General features: G+C 44.1%; 1 protein-coding gene across 1 annotated transcript in view; it reads left to right on the top strand.

Annotated features, from left to right (window-relative positions):
• The window catches only part of EPS15 (epidermal growth factor receptor pathway substrate 15), a 136,683-nt gene that overhangs the window by 62,125 nt on the left and 55,194 nt on the right, over window positions 1-19,364 (top strand). The window contains exons 8-11 of the mRNA XM_027838178.1: window positions 767-826; window positions 10,507-10,704; window positions 11,676-11,821; window positions 19,200-19,356. Coding sequence (XP_027693979.1) covers window positions 767-826; window positions 10,507-10,704; window positions 11,676-11,821; window positions 19,200-19,356 — 561 coding nt within the window. The remainder of the gene's footprint in view (window positions 1-766; window positions 827-10,506; window positions 10,705-11,675; window positions 11,822-19,199; window positions 19,357-19,364) is intronic.

Raw genomic sequence — 19,364 nt, 5'->3', positions numbered from 1 at the left:
ATTGGTTTGTTAGTGTTTGACCATCACCTGCCATTAAATTTAAAACATTGCAAAGTTAAAATCATCTTGCTAATTTTTAAATGTTTTTATATATCTTAATATCATATCTATCTCTTATTTTGAAATTTTCACAGTCTGACTTGATTGTAGATAATTTTCATATTTATTATCAGTACTTCTCAGTGTCGTAGCTTGTTTTTATAGACATTAATGATCACATGTGAACCTCCCAAGTAGGTTTCTTTCTGATTCACTGCACTCAACATTTGTTGCCTAGAATTTGAAGATTTCCTTTGAGTTTTTGATACAGGGTTGATTCTAGTAGAGATTACTTTTAAGTAGCATTTTTGAGCTAAATTCTCCAACTTTCTATTAGTTTTTAAGGCAGTATTTATTAGGACATGTTTCATAAAAATACTTTCTATAGCAAATTGCTATTTAAAAATAGAAGCATTTTCTAATTGCTCAGCTTCATGGTGTTAGGAATTGTTCACTTTGCAGCAGTAATCAGATACTCAAATAGCGTAGTTTTTCTCCAAGGCCAGGCTCACCTGAGCTCTGTGACCTCAGCTGTCAAGCCCCTTAGCATCCTGAGCCACAGACTCTGCCGGGGAAGGTCACATGGGATAGAGGCTGTGGGAACGCCGGGTCCTCTGCCCATTGCCAAGCTCATTATTAATATTGGTTCATCAGCTGAGCTTTGACTGTTTACGTATTTGATATTGAATTGAGAGAACCTAAATCAGCTTTGTGGGGTTTGTTTTAGGTTTGGGAGTTAAGTGATATTGACCATGATGGAATGCTGGACAGAGATGAGTTTGCCGTTGTAAGTATTGCTCTCAACTTCCTGTCACCGTGGGATCACAGATGCAGGGCTGGGAGGGCTCTCCGAGGCCCCTGGGCCAGCCCGCCATCTCACAGGGCTCCGTTCGCATCTGGGCCCGGTGGTTTGAGGCCCTGAGCTGCCGCCTCTTCCCCCATCCCCCACACTCTGCTTGCTCAGTCGTCCTCTCTTCCTTCCTCTTTTTCCTTTTCCCCAAGTTGACACCTGCCTACTCTGATTTCTCCCTCCAACAATCTTGCTGTCACATTTCTTCACTAGTCTGCATTTTTCAACCAATCATTGCTTATGCTTATCCTGTTATATGCTTCCCCTCTTTTTTGGAGTGGGGTGGGGGAGGGGGGAGGGAAGGGCCTGTGGTCAAACTTTATGCTTTATATACATCTCATTTTTTAGAAAAAGAAAGGAAAGAACATTCCCTCCCCCTCTTTCCCCCATTTCCTCACCCCCCCCCCCCACCATAATCAGGAGGCCTTGGAAGTCCCATGGTTCCTACTGTAGAAATACTAGAGGATATTAGCTCTGTCCCATCTTGACATTGAGGGTATTATTTTATTATTATTAATTACTTTATCCATTATGTATTCAGCAGCTTTTCAAATTTTCTAGTTTTTTTTTTTAAATGTGAGTTGTACCCCGGTTTCATTTTTTAAATGCCAAAGGAAGTTTTAGAATTGGTGTCTAAGATAGCCAGTATTTATATAGCTCTTTAAGATTTGCAAAATGCTTGACAGATATTGTCTCATTTTGTCCTCATGATCCAGGTGCTATTATTATCCCCGTTCTACAGAAGAGGCAGCTGAGGCAGACAGAGGTTAAGTGACTTGCCCTGGGTCACACAGCTAGTATCTGAGGCAGGATTTGAACTCAGATCTTCTTGCCTCCAGGCCCCATGCTTCATCCATAGCGCCATCCTAGCTGCCTAGCTGGCAGAACCTTGGTTCCCACTATCTGCATAATAACGTGTCAAGCTTAGGGTCAAGTAAATATCTCTCCACCCTCTGGGAATAGAAAGAAGAGAGGGTACTGATATTGGCCGCCAGTGTTTGGAAGCGTTTCTGGTCCTGGATTGGCTGGAGCTCTGTGGCTGCTGTCTCCCCCCCCCCCCCCCCGCTGTGTTGATTCCGCTGGAAGTGTAGCTGCTTGCCCAGGGGCCTTGAAGCATTCACACTCGAGGTGCCTGCCTTTTGGGCCTCTTGGCTAACCACAGTCCGGCAGCTGGGGCTCCATGGGTATTCATTGCCACGGGAAGAAGAAAACCCTTCAAGTCAAACGCGCCCCTGAAGACAGACAATGAGCTCTTGGAGAATTGTTTCCAGTGGCATGGGCCGTGTTCGCTTCCTGACAGTTACCTTTTTAAGTAACTCTCTGTTAATGTTTTCTGGGAGTTTTTCCATTACCGATCTTTCCTGACCCGTCCCTCCCTGAGCCCTCCCAGGAAGTTGTGTTTTGGGCCACCGTAGTTCCACCAGATTTCCCACGTGGAAGGAGTCTGTGTTGTGCGTGGCAGTCCTCGCCCAGCACCCCTACAGAGAAGGTGGCAGGGGCGCCTCTTCATCCCCTCCTTGGGGCTGAGCATGGCCCTGAGGACGTGAACGCATTCAGGTTTGATGGCGCACTGGCCAGCTTTCTTTCTGTTCACAGAAGTCCTCCCTCGCTTCTCTGGGTCCATCGTGGTCATGGTTTCTGTCAGCTTGCTCCTGTGCCATTCCATTCATGTATCACAGTTTCTTTAACTCTCTCCTAGTCAATGGACATTTTCCTCCTGGTTCTTTGTTACTACAAAAAGTGCTGCTGTGGGAGCAGCTAGGTGGCATAGTGGGTAGAGCTCCAGCCTTGGAGTCAGGAGGACCTGAGTTCAAATCCGGCCTCAGACACTTGACACTTACTAGCTGTGTGGCCCTAGGAGAGTCACTTAACCCTGATTGCTTCACTAAAAAGACAAAAAAAAAGTAAGGAGTGCTGCTGTGAGTATTGTGTGGTCTCTGTGTGGGGGGGTGGAGGGCTTTCTTTTTGTCCTTGGCCTTCATAGGCGATCTGATCTGCCTTGGTATCCTGGTTCCAGGGGTGGGTATGGACAATGATTGTTGGAGAATAGACCCAGGGAGGGAAGTTAGGGGTTCAGCTTTAGGCCTAGGTCTTCTGTTTATTTGGAATCTAGAGCTCAAAGGGAGCTTGGAAATTCTGTGGTCCAAGGTTCTCTCTCTGGACACCCAAGAAGGCCGCGAAATACACCTGGCTTTGTGACGTTGAGCCAGAACCCTCAGTAGAGATCATGGGACTTGTTTTAGTCGTTTTATTTAGTTTTTGCTTCATTTGTGAGTCATCAGACCAATTTTTTTTTTTGGCATTTTGGGAATGAAATTGGAGCTTCTTTTTTATTGAGGTAGCCTTCTTCATCAGAGGGCATTATCTGTCCTGTTTACTCTTGGATTTCAAGAGGTTTCAGATAAGTTTTTTTTTTCACTTATAGCATCAGCAATCAGTCATTCTTCACGCATTTATTAAGTACCTTCTGTGTGCTGGCCCCACACTGTGGGCACTCTTGAGGATGCTTTGGTTTTGTAAAACTGTGACTGAATTCCCAGTAGCACATTCCTATGCTTGGATGGTTTTTCAGTCAGTAGATAGTGATAGTACAAATGCTGTGGGATAGTTTTGTTTGAAAAATACCACTTGTCAAGGGTGGAAATTTAATAATCTAGCCCAGTCCACTCATTTTACAGAAGTGGAAACTGAGGCTTAGAAAGGGCAAGTGACTTGCTAAATATGATTCATTAAGGAGCCCAGCTGGGATTCGAACTCGAGTTTTCTGACTCCAAGTTTGGGCCGCTCTGTTGGAGTTCAAGGGGAATCACTCTTTGAAATAGGCGTCCTCTTGACGATATCACCCATGAGGGGTCCCTTTGACATGAAGCTTCCTGTATAAATACAGAATCTCTGCTAGAAGGTGCCTCAGAGCAGGTAGCCCACCTACTACCTGGGCAGCAAAAAGCCCCTCAAGTGGTGATCCAGCCTTCATGTGAATATCTGCAGCGAGGGCAGCTCTTGCAACCCCATGGCCTACGAAGACAGCCCATTTGTCTTTGGAACAGTCTTCAAGGCCAGCCTCCTTATTTGGTGGAGATAAACTGAGGCAAGTAGAGGAGAGCTGACAAAGCCAAGGAAGTGTCTGAGACAGCATTGGAATTCAGGCCTTCCTGACTGTCCCATACACCACCTAGCTATTAGAAAGTTTTCCCTGATATCAAGACAGAATCTGCCTTTCTATCACTGCTGTTTGTGTTCTGTAGAGTGAGTAGAAGGAAGGAGTGTATTTCCTCCATTGGATGACAGACCTTCAAGTACTTGAAGACAGCTACAGTGTGGCTCCCTCCCCCACCACTGTTGTTCCATTGTCTTGGACCAATGTGGTTGTGGCACGATCTTGAGGCCCTTCCCTGCCGCCTCCCCCTTCTGCATTGTGGTTAAAAGGGGACATTTTCTCTCCATTAGGGAAACCAGTTCAAGGGAAGGTTGCTTATTACTTTCAACATTGTAACTTTCTCCCAGAGACAAGCACAGCACTTTCAGAAATAAGATTTAGATGAGTTCTGGGAAATGGATGTTTAGGCCAGTCCCCTTGGGTGTTAGCGGAACAGACCCCTTTGCCCAACGTCACGCGGGGTTGGAATCTCAGACCTTCGGACAGCCTGTCCTTTTCTGGAACTAGAGGCAAACACTCAGGCAGCTTCTCCCAAAGCGTTGCCCGAGGAGTCCAGCCTCCCCCCAGAATCCTGTGGGAGTCCCGAGCTGCCCTTGTTTGGTCCACGATGCCAAGGATGCCTTCCAGGGCTGGGCAGGCTGGCACTTGGGTCCCTGGGCTTGGCCATTGCTCATCATTCAAGGCGCTGCGGGACAGAGGTGTGAATTTTATTTGCCCAAGTTAGTGCTTGGGAAGTGCTCTCCAGGGTGAGATGAGTGTTGTCCGTAAGGGGTTACTTTGCCTAACCTTTGTGATTAATTTACTGAATTATAGAAAAGAGGGACTGGCTTGCGTGCTCGTTGTTTTGCCGCCTTGTGGGCCGGTGTTGGGCGGCCACACAGCTGGCTGGCGCTTAGAACCGGATGGGCCACATTCCGTTCTGCCAGTTCTCTTGGGGGCATGTCGTATCAGACCAGCTGCCTTGGGTTTCTCGTGGGCGTGGCCATTTGGAGAGACTCGGTTACCTCACGTCACTGGGTGAACTAAGCCAGCTTTGACTGGAGAGCCTCTGATGCAGGAATTACATCTTTAATTTGATAATTGCTTATGTTCTTGACCAATTTTCCAATTTTTGTTTTTCACATATTTTCAAAAGTATTTTTAAAAGACCCAGAATCTGTTGTCTTTTTAAAGAATCCACTCATTGTCAGGTCTTATCTTTTCTGTATCATAAAATCATACATTTGGAGCTGGGGAGATACCTTAGGGGTCATTTGGTTTGACCCCCTCCTTTTACAAATGAGGAAAATGAGTCCCAGAGAGGCTCCACGCCCCTAGTCATACACGTAATGATTCTGAAAGACAGAATTTGAACTCAGCTCCTTTGGCTCCAGATCCAGAGCTCTTTCTCCTGTACCTCAGATCTCCACAACGTGGCTCACACCTGTCCTTTTCTTTCCATAATGAACAACTATTGATTAAGCACCTGCTGTGTACCAGCACTCTGCTGAGTGTGAGGGGGACGCACATAAAAGCAAACAAGACATTCTGCACTCTCAGGGAGTGTATGTTCTAATCAGGGAAGACAGCACTTTAAGGGGAACTGGAAAAGGTATGAGAGAGGGTACCCTCGCTGGGGCAAGGGGCACGGCTGCCAGTGAGGATGCAGAGAAGTCCTGAGAGTGAGTTGAGCATGACTGGAGTCCCTCGGGAAATGGCCGTGTAGGCCCAAAGAGCAAGCCTTTGGGTGGAGGCGCCTCAAAGGTGGGGGAGGAGGGGGCAGCTGGTGAGGAGCTGCTGCTTGTAGGGAGAGTTGTGGTCATAGGAACCAAGTGTGAGAGACTGACCAGGCCAAGCTGATTGGGTCAGATTTGTAGAAGAGCCAAATTAAATTGCTTTAGAGACAGGCTCCAAAAAGCTGAGGAAGGTGCTACCAAACAGCCCTGACTTCCTTCACTCAAATGTGTTGCTAGGATGTGTGAATTTATTTATTTATTTTCGATTTTCTTGGGCTCATTTTAGTTAATTATTGCCAGGTTTCTGGTCAAATTCCATGAGTTTGGTACCTGTTGGTGGAGCCCCGCCTCCTTTTCTTTGTTCTAAAACTACTGCTTTTCATAGCAGAGGTTCCACTCCACTTTTCCATCCTCCCTGCCCCTTCCCATATCAGTTTATATTATTGGTGAACAAGTCTGTGTTTACATGAATCCATAGTGTTTTAGGGCTATGATGGATCCTGGAAGTCACTGTCCATTCATGTTTTGAGATGTGAAAACAGGCCCAGAGAAGGAGGTGACATGTACCAGAATTGGGAGTGGAATGAGGGTCTCCCAGCTCGTCCAGACTCCCCCTCCCTAGTTTCATTCTTTGTGCTGTCCTTTGCTTCCTTCATCAATCAGCTCCCCAGCTAGAAAAGCCCCCTTTCTATCAGTCTAGAATTTTAATAGGTCTGGTTAATTATTGTTGTTGGTTTGGATTCCAGGCCTTAAATTGGTCTGGGTGTTTATTCATCCTGAGCATTCCTTGAGCTTCTAGGGGACTCAGGAGCATGGTGCTAGGCCCTTTGGGAGCTTTGAGGAAAGGAGAAACTGTCACCTTTGTGCCGAGACAGTTTGTATTCCTTCCATGGCCTCAGGATGCTCATTCTTGCTGCTATTTTCAGGGACACTAGCCGGCATTCAAGTGATCGAATCCCCCAAGGACAAGCTGCCAGCTCAGAGACTCAGAGAGGGGAACCAAGCACACTCTGTTCAGTCAGCGTTTGTGAAGTGTGTCTTTTGTTTGTTAATAAGAGATCACATTTCCCTAATTTTATGCCAGACTTTCTTCATTGTGTAGGTAGTGTTCCCATTTTACAGATGAGTCAAGGGAGGCATTGGGCCAAGGCCCAAGTTAGTCTTTATTAAGTGCTCAGGGCTGGGGGGAAGGGAGAGGTGGGAGTGACCTGAGAGATAGTTGTTCCCTTTCTCAAGGCTGAGTTGAGAGTTGACTTTACTTTTCATATATCATCAGAAACAAGGTTTTGGGGCTATCTGCTAGTTAAATGTGAAAGAGGTTCTTGTTAATGTTGAAATAAATTTCGTTTGCTGTGGTGGAACATATAGATATGAGGAGAAATTCTCTGAGCCTCCCTTTCTTTCTTTTCTGTGTATGCCAGAGGGCTAGACGAGGGTTTCAAGTCATAGACTTTTCAGAGCTGGAATAGGGACCCCAGGACTTGGGGGGCCAGAGCTGGGATGGCCCTGGGGGCTTGCCTTCCCTTGCCTGAGGCCCCTCACCTCGTGGGGGCTCTCAGTACCAATCTCTGACCCTCTCTCGTTTCAAGGACTAGGGTTTGAGTATAAGTGTAAAAGAAACCTCAGTGTTATTCACAATTTCAAGTTGGTCACGACTTTTGTGGAAAGTTTTAAAAATGTATTTTGAATTCGTTTGTGAAGGAAAGCAACACATTCAGGCAATGTGAAATTAAAAACATGTTTTTTCGCTTCCAAAAATTTTTGTTGTCCATTGACAACAGATGGCCAACTGTACTTTGTGTTTTCGTACCCGCCTTTCCAGGAAATCGCTTCCATCTGCTGAGAGGAACGCTGACCTTTTGTGGTCCCTGCTAATCATTTCCCCTCATTCAGTGCCAGTCTTATACTTCTCTATAAATTCTAAATGGTCTTTGAGTCATGAGTTTTTGAGTCTGATCTGTTTCTGTAACCCCAGGCTTGGTGGGGGCTGAGCCAGAGCCAGGCCTCTTAATATGACTCGAAAACAGAAGTTTAAATTCTCAAGGCCTTCCTAAGGAGAGCTTTTGGTCTGGGCCAGAGGATTAAAAGCTATCTTTTCTGGGTGTGGAAGCTGGGTGTTTATCTCTGAATATCAAGTGTTTCTGTTCATGGGACCCAAATTCATATTGGGCCTAAACTTATGCTTGGGGAAAAACACATTTAATCTGGATAGTTTTGCATTATATGAAAGAAATGGAACACAGAAATTACCAGACTGGCAAGTGGAGCACAGACTGAGAGATTTTGCTTGAACAAGGGACATGACTGGGTCCTGCTGATCTTAGATGGGGAGTTGCTCACTGCCAGCTGTGTGCTTTCGATCAGAGTGGGAACGGCAGTGTCCACGCCGTTAATCTGGACCACAGACAACTTCCCAACCAATGAACTGTGGCTCTGTCCCCGCTTGAGTTTGGGGCAGGGAGGCAGGATTGCAGGTGCTAGAGTGGCAACCTTGACATCTTTGGCTTTTAAAACTTCTAGGTAAAGGGGGCTGGAAAGTCCTGAAAGGTTCTGAGCTGCCTTTAGGAACCTCACGTCTGGCCAGTTCTTTGGGGATGGGGATGGGAGAGTCATGCGTTCTTTCATTTCTCCCTTGGTGCCACTTGATGCGTGGGGCTGGGTGCACATTGTAGTTGGCCAGTGGCCTTGGTGCAGATGTTTTGGTGGTAGGGAGATGCTTGTCTTCAGTGGCCCTGGGAATTCCCCCAAAGAAGCCTCAGAACTCTAGCTATGACTGGCTTAAGAGTCCTTTTTAAAAATTCACTTATTCATCAATCCATTATTTATTTGCATTTTAATATGCTTTATTTTAACATTCATTTTAAAAAATGTTGAGTTCCTAATTTTCTCCCCACCCTCTCCCACCTACTGAGAAGGCAAGCAATATATTGATTATACATGTGAAGTCATGCAAAACATATTTCTATATTAGCCTTGTTGCAAAAAAAAAAAAGCAAGAAAAATAAAGTGAAAAAAGTGTACTTCAATCTGCACTCAGAATCTATCATTTTTCTCTCTGGAGACGGTTAGCATTATTCATCATGAGTCCTTTAGAATTGTGTTGGATAGCTGAATCTTGTAGCTAAATCTTTCCTTAAAGTATTGCTATTACTGTGTATAATGAATGATCTCCTGGTTCTTCTCACTTCACTTTGCATCAATGCATATAAGTCTTCTCAGGTTTTTCTTTTCTTTTTTCTTTTTTCTTTATTTTTTTTTTTTTTTACCAAAAAAGTATACACACACACACTAGCTAGCAAGTGTCAAGTCTGTGGTCTGAGACTGGATTTGAACTCATGTCCTCCTGTCTACAGGACCGGTGCTCTATTCACTGCACCACCTAGCTGCCCCCCAAAAAAGTATATTTTAAAATTTATTTCACTGAATTATTTCCCAGTTACAGGTAAAAAAACCAAACCATTTTTTAACATTCACTTTTTCTAATTTTGAGTTCCAAATTCTCCTCTTTCCTCCTGTTCCTCCACAGCCCCTCGAAAAGGCAAGCAGTATGATGTTGATTACATATATGAAGTCATGCAAAACATGTTTCCATATTAGCCATGTTGCAAAAGAAAGCACCCACAAAAAGAATGAGAAAAATAAAGTAAAAAAAAAAGTATGGTTCAGTCTTCACTCAGAGTTCACCATTTCTCTCTCTGAATATGGATAGCAGTTTTTATCGTGGGTCCTTTGGAATTGTCTTATCATTGTCTTGATCAGAACAGCTAAGTCTTTCACAGTTGATCATTGTTAGAATATTGCCATTACCATATACAATGTTCTCCTGATTCTACTCACTTCACTTTGCATTAGTTCACATAAGTCTTCCCAAGTTTTTTCTGAAATCATCCTGCTTATCATTTCTTACAGCACAGTGGTACTCCATTACAATTGTATGCCACAGCCAATTGATGTGTATTCTCTCAGTATCTAATTCTTTGCCACCAAAAAAAGAGTTGCTGTAAAAATTGTTGTACATGTAGTTCCTTTTCCTTTTTCTTTGGCTTCTTTGCGATACAGACATATTAGTGGTATTGCTGGGTTAAAGAGTATGCATAGTTTTATAGATCTTTGGGCATAGTTCCAAATCACTCTGCAGAATGGTTGGATCGGTTCACAACTCCATCAACAATGCATTAGTGTACTTATTTTTCCATATCCTTTCCAGCATTTATCATTTTCCTTTTCTGTTATATTAACCAATCTCACAGTTGTGAAGTGGTACCTCAGAGTTGTTTTAATTTGCATTTTTCTAATCAATAGTGATTTAGAGCATTTTTCATATAATTATTGATAACTTTGATTTCTTCTCTGAAAATTGCCTGTTCATATCCTTTGACCATTTATCAATTGAGGAATGGCTCTTATTTTTATAAATTTCACTGTTTCCTATATATTTGAGAAATGAGGCCATTTTCAGAGGAACTTGATGTAAAAATCATTCCCCAGTTTCCTGCTTTCCTAATTTTGGCTGCATTGGTTTTTGTTTGTGCAAAACCTTTTTAATTTCATGTAATCACGATTATCCATTTTACTTCCTATGATCCTCTCTATCTCTTTTTTGGTCATAAACTCTTCCTTGTCCATCATGCTTTCCTAACTCACTTAGGCTATCCCCCTTTATGTTTAAATCATTTATCCATTTTGCCTGACTCAGTATTCCTGATGATAGTAACATATCTTCCCTTGACTCATCTCTTTTGAAGGCCATGTTTTTGGTGTACTGTGCCCTGGAGAAAGAGCCTGTGCCAATGTCCTTGCCGCCAGCCTTGGTGCCACCTTCAAAGAGAAAAATGGTCAGTGCCTCAGCCTCCAAGCGGCCGATGCCTTCCATAGCACCTGCCAGAGAGCCACATCGGGCCTCGCCACCAGGAGGTGTCTTACCTGCCAGAGTAGTGACGCAGGTAACCGTGCAGCCATGCTCAAGATCCTTGTTAATTGACTGCATGGCATTTACCCAGCTGACTGAGCATGAACTTTGCCCACCTGGAGGGAGTGTTCACAGATGTGACGCTTACAGGACCGACATTCTAGGATGTGCAGAAGAAGACCACGTGTGCCATCTCAGACCTCTTCCTCCCTCACTAACCTAGCCCTTACTTAGGTCATGCCATGGGAAGTTCTGCTTCTGTCTAGTCGCCCCTTAATTATTTGTAGGCTAATGATCCAATGTTGGGGTTTGCCCTGGAGATTTAGTCTTAATATTACTAATGATGACTGTGTTGTACAGGGCTTTAAGCTTTACAAAGTACTTTCCTTACACCAACCCTGTGAGTTAGGGAGTACAAATATTATCATCCCCAGTTTACAGATGAAGAAGCTGAGGCTCAGGGAGGGTACTCTGCCACAGTCCTGCAGCTTAGTAAATATGAAAGTTGGGATTGGAGCCCTGGACTCCTGCCTGCCCGGGATGAGTCCTACACCCCTTCCTTACAATCCAATTAAATCCAGTCTTCCTAGGTGAATGAAAGAGGTAAAGAAATTAAATTGGAATGAGTGAATTAATCAGCTCAAATCTGATAAAGAAGGAAGGGAAACTGCCCATTAGAATTTGAGATCCTCCCCGAGTGTCATCTCTCCATCCCTTTGGGGCCTGGCATCTCCCCTCCCCCTAGGGCAGTCAAGTCAAGGGGGAGCTGGGCATAGATGCAATTGTTCTTTAAAGGGGTGAGGGCAGGCGTGGCGTTGCTGGAAATCCGTTCCTGCATCATGTTTTTCTTCAGCTTTTTTATTTTTGTTGAGACGCTCTGATTTTGGTGTGGGCGGCCTTGGAGGACAGTACTCCAAACTGGGGACAAACAGCCTGGGGTGCTTTGGGAGGGCAATGACCCTGGCTGGCGGGCCCTTCAGCTGAGCAGCTCCTTGCTTTTTTTAGTGGGTTGTATCACCTGTGGAAAAGGCAAAATATGACGAGATATTCCTGAAGACCGACAAGGACATGGATGGCTTTGTGTCTGGGTTTGAAGTCCGAGAGATTTTCCTCAAGACAGGATTATCATCTGCTTTACTAGCGCATATCTGGTAAGCATCTGTTTAAAGGCATACCCCTGCACGCAGGGCCAGCCTCCTGTCATTTGTCCTGCCTTCCCCTTTCTCCGGGTGTCCGGGCAGGCAGGTCTGGGCCTGGGATGTCCGCCTGCCACCCTGTGCTTGCTAAGATTCTTCTTTCAGGGCCCAGCTCGGCTGCCAGTTACAGGCCCTTCTCCTTCCCTCCCTGATAAGCGCTTCTCCTGGACACTTGGTACTTTGTTACTTGGGCACTTACCTTATCTTCCCCTCCTACATTGCAAACCCTTGTCATTGGTGCTTGGCAGGTGGTCAGCTTTGTTTGAATCATGGTTGGAACACTTATAAAAGAAAGAGTTTTTGTTTCAGGATTGTTTTATGGACAGACTGTAAAATTGAGCTGTGCTTCAAGGTGGTGGGTCATAGACTGACCATGAGTTATCCAAGGCCAGCAGTTGAGAGAACATGGCATCATTAGAAGGTCCTCTGAAAATGAAGAACCCAAATCCATGTAGTTGTGTTCGATGTTTAATTGAACTTCGGCTCAGTAGAGGGAGGGGAGCTGCCTCTCCCACATATACACCCTTGACCCCTGGTCTTCGGGCTTGGTACTCAGGGTGGGGTAGCCTGTGAACCCTCTACCCTGTGACATTGCACTTGACCCAAAGGACTGTGATGTGTTGATTCTCCAGGGTCTAATGCAAGAATGTGAGAGGTTGAGAGCTCAGGATTCAGCAGATTATTTTTAAGCCTCTACTTGGCACATGAGGCAGCTAGGTGGCTCTGGATGTAGGGGAGAACTGGAGTCAGGAGGACCTGAGTTCAAATCCAACCTCAGGCAGTCACTGGCTTGTGACCCTGGGCGAGTCACTTAACTTCTGTTTACCTTAATCCACCGGAGAAGAGAGTGGCAAACCACTCCAGTATCTTTGTCAAGAAGACCTCGTATGGGATATGACTGAATGACTGAACAACAAAACAACACTTGGCATATAGTAGGTGTTTAACTTAGTAAATGTTGATTGGCTGACACACTGTTATGTGCAAGGTCCTAGATTAGGCAGTGGGGCCCCAAAGATGGAAGCAAAGATGGACAGCACAGTCTCAGCTCTCAAGGAGATGGCCATCCTGCAATGAAGCGAGGCTGGCCAGGAAAGCCTAAAGACGAGAGAAGGCTGGAAGATTGGTGTGTTACGCTGGTGGAAAAGGGACGGTGGCCCAAGAAGCGAAGGTGAACATACAGGGCACTGACGGAACTCCTTAGATTTTTTTTTTTTACTGACCTCGTGGATTTTATTGCTACAATATTATCATATGGGATCTCCAGTCATGGGATAAATAGCTTACCCCCCAAATAGATTGTTTCTGTTGTGGCCAGAAACCCTGAGGGTCTTCCCTTCCCGGACTGATTTTTTTTAAACTTTATTAATTTATTCTGATTTATCAACAATCACTTCCATAAGCTTTAGAGTTTTAAATTTTTCTCCCTCTCCCTCCCCACCACCCTCCCTAAGACGGCACACAATCTGATATAGGCAATACATATACCTTCCTATTAAACATATTTTCACATTAGTGATGTTGTAAGTAAGAATTAGAACCAATAGGAGGAACCACCAGAAAGAAGAAACAAAACACAACAGAAGGAAAAAAAATAACAAATAGTATGCTTCGATCTGCATTCCAACTCCATAGTTCTTTCTTTAGATGTGGATAGCATTTTCCATCATGAGACCTTTGGAGATGTCTTAGATCCTTGTATTGCTGGGAAGGGTTAAGTCTATCAGTATTAGTCATCACACAACGTAACTGTTACTGTGTACAACATTCTCCTGGTTCTGCTCACTTCGCTCAGCATCAGACCATACAAATCTTTCCAGGTTTTTCTGAAGTCTCTCTACTCATCATTTCTTATAGCACAATAGTATTCCATTACATTCATATACCACAACTTGTTCAGCCATTCCCCCAATGATGGGCATCCTCTCAGTTTCCAATTCTTTGCCAGCACAAAAAGAGCTGCTATAAATATTTTTGTACATGTGAATCCTTTTCCCATTTGTGTGATCTCTTTGGGATACAACCTTAGAAGTGCTATTAGCTGGGTATGCACATTTTTATAGCCCTTTGGGCATAGTTCCAAATTGCTCTCCAGAATGGTTGGATCATTTCACAACTCCACCAACAATGCATTAGTGTTCCAATTTTCCCACATCTTCAACATTTATCATTTGCCTGTTTTGTCATGTTGGCCAATCTGATGGGTGTGATGTGCTACCTCAGAGTTGTTTTGATTTGCATTTCTCTAATCAATAGTGATTTAGAGCATTTTTTTCTATGACTATAGATGGCTTTAATTTCTTCATCTGAGAACTGCCTGTTCATATCCTTTGACCACTTATCAATTGGGGAATGACTTGTATTCTTATAAATTTGACTTAATTCTCTATATACTTTAGAAATGAAGCCCTTATCAGAGACACTGCTTGCAAAAATTTTTCTACTTTCCTTCTAATCTTGGTTGCATTGGCTTTGTTTGTGTTTTAAAAGCACATTGCACTGCTGCCTTTTCTCTCAGTGTCTTCACCATCTCTGTCCTCTCTCAACTCCCTTCTCTTTTCAAAGAAAAACAGCTCAGCAACACTGAGCAGCCCAGCATGGGAGCCCGCGGTGTCCAGCCCTTGAGAGGAGCAGAGGGCACTTTGTTGCCGCCTCTGGGTCCCACCGTGGCCATTCAGAGTGGTCGTGGATTGAGTGCCACGGGGGTTAGGTTTCCACCATTGTAGTCATTGGCTCTCATTTCTCCTGCTTCTACTTAATTTTGTGTCAGTTTCTATAGCTTTTCCATGTCTTTATGAATGCCTCATTTGGTTGATTATTTCTTACAGGACAGTAGTTTCCATTAATTCATATGCTACAATTTTTTTCAGCCACTTGGCTCCAGGATTGTGCTTCTGCTGCACAATTTTGGTAGATAGGGTCTACAGGATGTATCAAGTCCCAGCTAAAATCCTGCTTTCTGCAGGAAGCCTTCCCTAGCCCCCCTTAATTCCAGCACCTTCCCTCTGTTAATTATTTCCTATTTATCCTGTATAGAGCTTGCTTTGTATATATGTGTTTGCATGTTGTTTCCCCCCATTGGATTGTCAGCTTCTTGAGGGCAGGAACTGTCTTTTGCCTCTTTTTATATCCCCAGCATTTAGCACAGTGCCAGGCACAGAATAAGCACTTCATAAATGCTTATTGACTGACTGATTGACTGGAGGAACCGTTTCCTTCTCTGCCTTCCTGGGGGATCGGTTTAGGGATAAAGAACTTAGCGATTTGACTCCCATCATATTAAATGGTTTTTGGCCTATATTTCACAGCTCCTCAGGCAGTTTGTGCTGGTGGGCCCATTTTCCGTAGTCTCTTTCTGTGCTAGTCATTCTCTCTCTCTTTTAGTCTTTGCCAGTTGGATAAATGTGAAACGAACCCTAAGTTCTTCTTCTTCTTCTTCTCCTTTGTGACTTAGACACATTTTCTTGTGGTCATTGATGATTTGCATTTCTTCTTTTCAAAATTGTTCGTATCCTTTGACCGTGGCAGGGTACTCCCATTGGGGAATGCTCTTAGCAGGCTTTTATCATAAATATTTGATGTGGAGATTTTTTCCCTCTCATTTAATGGACCAATTCAGGTGGTTTTTTAAAAGCCAGCCTAGATTTTAAAAGAGGTGTTCAGAGGATGGAAATGAGGATAATAGAGAATGTTTAAAAAGCCCAACATAGTCCTACAGTGTTGTCCATTGCAGTAAAGCGTGCACCTGAGACTGGAGAGGAGAGCTAAGAGCAGCTAGAAATTTTGTTTTCTTTTGTTTTGTAAAACAGGGGGGGTCACCAGCTTCTGGAATAAGAACCCACTCTTTGAAAAATACTGCTGGGAAAACTGGAAAAGAGTATGGCAGAAACTAGGCATAGACCAAAATCTCACACTATATAAAATAAAGTCAAAATGAGTACATGATTTAGATATAAAGGCTGATACTATAAGCAAACTGAGAGAGCAAGGAATAGTTTACCTGTCAGATGTGTGGAGAACAGAAGATTTCATGACCAAACAGGAGATAGAGAACATTACAAAAAGCAAAATAGATTAATTTTGATTACATTAAATTGAAAAGTTTTTGCACAAACAAAGCAAATGCAACTAAGATTAGAAGGAAGGTAGAAAATTGGGAAAGAATTTTTACAACCAGTCTCTCTGATAAGGGCCTCATTTCTAAAATATAGAGAGAATTAAGTCAAATTTATAAGAATACAAGCCATTCCCCAATTGATAAGTGGTCAAAGGATATGAACTGGCAGTTCTCAGATGAAGAAATTAAAGCTATCTGTAGTCATATGAAAAAATGCTCTAAATCACTATCGATTAGAGAAATGCAAATCAAAACAACTCTGAGGTACCACATCACACCTATCAGAATGGCCAACATGACAAAACAGGAAAATGATAAATGTTGGAGAGGATGTGGTAAAATTGGAACACTAATGCATTGTTGGTGGAGCTGTGAAATGATCCAACCATTCTGGAGAGCAATTTGGAACTATGCCCAAAGGGCTATAAAAATGGGCATACCCTTTGACCCAGCAATAGCACTTCTAAGGCTATATCCCAAAGAGATCACACAAATGGGAAAAGGACCTACATGTACAAAAATATTCATAGCAGCTCTTTTTGTGGTGGCAAAGAATTGGAAATTGAGAGGATGCCCATCAATTGGGGAATGGCTGAGCAAGTTGTGGGATATGAATGTGATGGAATACTATTGTGCTATAAGAAGTGATGAGTAGACAGACTTCAGAAAAACCTGGAAAGACTTGTATGGTCTGATGCTGAGTGAAGTGAGCAGAACCAAGAGAACGTTGTACACAATAACAGCCACGTTGTGTGATGACTAATATTGATAAACTTAACCCTTCCTGGCAATATATGGATCTAAGACATCTCCAGAGGCCTTGTGATGGAAAATGCTATCCACACCCAAAGAAAGAACTATGGAAGCCGAATTGTTATTTTTTTTTCTCTTCTGTTGAGTTTTGTTTCCTCTTTCTGATGGTTCCTCCTATTGGTTTTAATTTCTACTTACAACATCACTAATGTGAAAATATGTTTAATATGAATGTAAATGCATAGCCTATATCAGATTGTGCGCCGTCTTGGGGAGGATGGTGGGGAGGAAGGGGGAGAAAAATTTTAAACTCAAAAGCATATGGAAGTGATTATTGATAAATCAAAATAAATTAATAAAAAATTTTTAAAAAAAGGGGGAGTCAAAGAAGTCTTCTTCACTCAGGATACTGTGAAGGACAGGACCAGAATGGAAGTTGGGGCCCACGATAGGGAAGTGAAGAGGGTAGCAAGAAGCTGTCTGCCAGGGTCCCGGTGATCAGGCCCAGGCAGGTTCCACCTCCTAGCTTGTGAATGGCATTGTGGAGGCGCCGTCAGTGAACTTGGGCTGTTGTGGAGTGTAGGAAGGGTGTCGTGGGGCTGAACACACGCCCTGTTTGTGTGTAAACAACATGGCAGTTAGCTTGACTTGGAGTTCCTGGAAAATTTTAGAGTATGTTATTGAAAGGATTGTCATTAAACATGTTGAAAGGGAATAGGAACCAAGAGTGCCAGCATGATTTTATCAAGAACCAGCCATGCCAGATGAACCGAATTTCTCATTTTTATGGGGCTTTTATATTTATGTAGAAATTATTTATCTGTATCTTAGCAAAATACTTGATAGTGTTACTCATGTTATTTTTATGCATGGGAAGAAAAGATGTGGGTTAGATGATATGGGGATTCAGAACTGATTGACTGCCTTGATTTGACCCAAAGAGAAGTCGTTGGTGGATTGATGTCAGCTTTGAAGGTCTCTAGTGGAATACCTCAGGGATCTGTGCTTGACCTTGGGTTTAACACTTTGATTGTCACTGAAATAAGGACTAGATTGTATGCTTACCAGATTTGAAGATGACATAAAATTAGGAGGGATAGGTAATATGTTGGGTGGTAACAAGGCCCCCCAAAATCTCAGGTAACTAGAGAATATAGGCCTAAAGCTAGCAAATGGTATTTAATAGAGATACATGGAAAGTTTGGAATTCAAACCTAGGTTCCCTGTCTCCAAATCTAGCTTGTTTTCCAGCACGCCCTGCTGGCATGCACCCCAAGTCATAGCCCTTGCGCTCACTGTTGGAGGACCAGTACGATACTGACCCGTTACTCAAGACTCTTTGTACGCTGAAGCTGGAGCATGGCAGAGGCTGTGGGGGATGAGGGCCTTTGGGAGCAAAGAGCGAGCGAGAGCCTGAGAAGAGAGCCCGAGACTGAGAGCGCTTCTTTTGACAGTGAAACGTGACGCCCACGTAGGAGCTTTAGAAAGCAGGGTGGTACATATCCGGTGCCGGACAGCAACGAGGCATAGGGCTGGTTTCTCCATGGGGTCCTGAGATGCCTTTTACGCTCTTGCCCGTGTTCTACCGTTTGGACGTCCCTGGGATTTCTCTCCAGTTGTTTTTTCATTCTGGCTTGGTTTTTCTTGCAGTCGTTTAGCTGATGAGCTGTTGGCCTGGGGAGGTTTCTGAAACCGGGGAGAAGGCAGAAGGTTGGATCTCAAACGATCGTGGAATGCTGGGGGGCAGACATAGCCTGTTTTTATGCAGGGAGGGGTAGGGGAGCCTGCTGTGACCTTACCCCACAGATGATCTAGTCAGACGGCAGGAACATCCTAGGGGCCTAGTCTATCTCCCAAGTCAAGCCTCAGGCTCAACGCCCTTGGGACCATCACCCAGGGAGAGCAGATGCTTTGCCATCTGACTTTTTTCACTGGAAGGCTATTTGCTTCTTGCAAGAACTCATGGAAGAAGGTACAGGATTACAAGGCTACCTTTAAAAAAAAAAAGTAATTGTCATGGACTGTGTGAAAAGCCCTTTTTCTGTGTGATTTGAGTGGAAGATATTGTAATGGGCCAAATGAAAGACATGAATCCAGCAAATATTTATCAAGTGGCGCTTCTCCATCAGGCTGGGAAATTGAGAAGCGTCTGGTCCTGGTCCTGGAGGATCTTGGCATCCATCTCCCTAGGGGCAAGGGGTGGGGGGTATGTGGTGGTCCTGGGGAGGGAGATGGTGGTTGAGGTGGAGACAGAGAAGAGCCCCGGGCAGTTTGGGAGAGCTGGCCTTCAGTTCAAATGTCAGATGTTTCCTAGCGTTAGGTGGGCCAGATGCTGTGCTCCCTCTGAAGGAAGAGAAAGATGTGGCCTGCCACAGCCCCCAGGAAGCAGGACCCTGAAGGATGAATTGTCAACCTTCTTATCCGGGGAAGTTAAGGCTGTTTTCCCCCTCTCGATTTGAACAGGGCACTGTGCGACACAAAGGACTGTGGGAAACTTTCCAAGGAACAGTTTGCCCTGGCTTTTCACTTCATTAATCAGAAGTTAACCAAGGGCATCGATCCTCCTCAGATTCTTTCTGCTGAGATGATCCCACCGTCAGACAGGGCCAGTTTGCTAAAGGTAAGAAT

Source organism: Vombatus ursinus, unplaced genomic scaffold (genome assembly GCF_900497805.2).
Source record: "Vombatus ursinus unplaced genomic scaffold, bare-nosed wombat genome assembly UNPS02014825.1, whole genome shotgun sequence".
Lineage (NCBI taxonomy): Eukaryota > Metazoa > Chordata > Mammalia > Diprotodontia > Vombatidae > Vombatus > Vombatus ursinus.
Note: the sequence above shows the minus strand (reverse complement) of the source record. Positions and strands in the feature narration are given on the sequence as shown.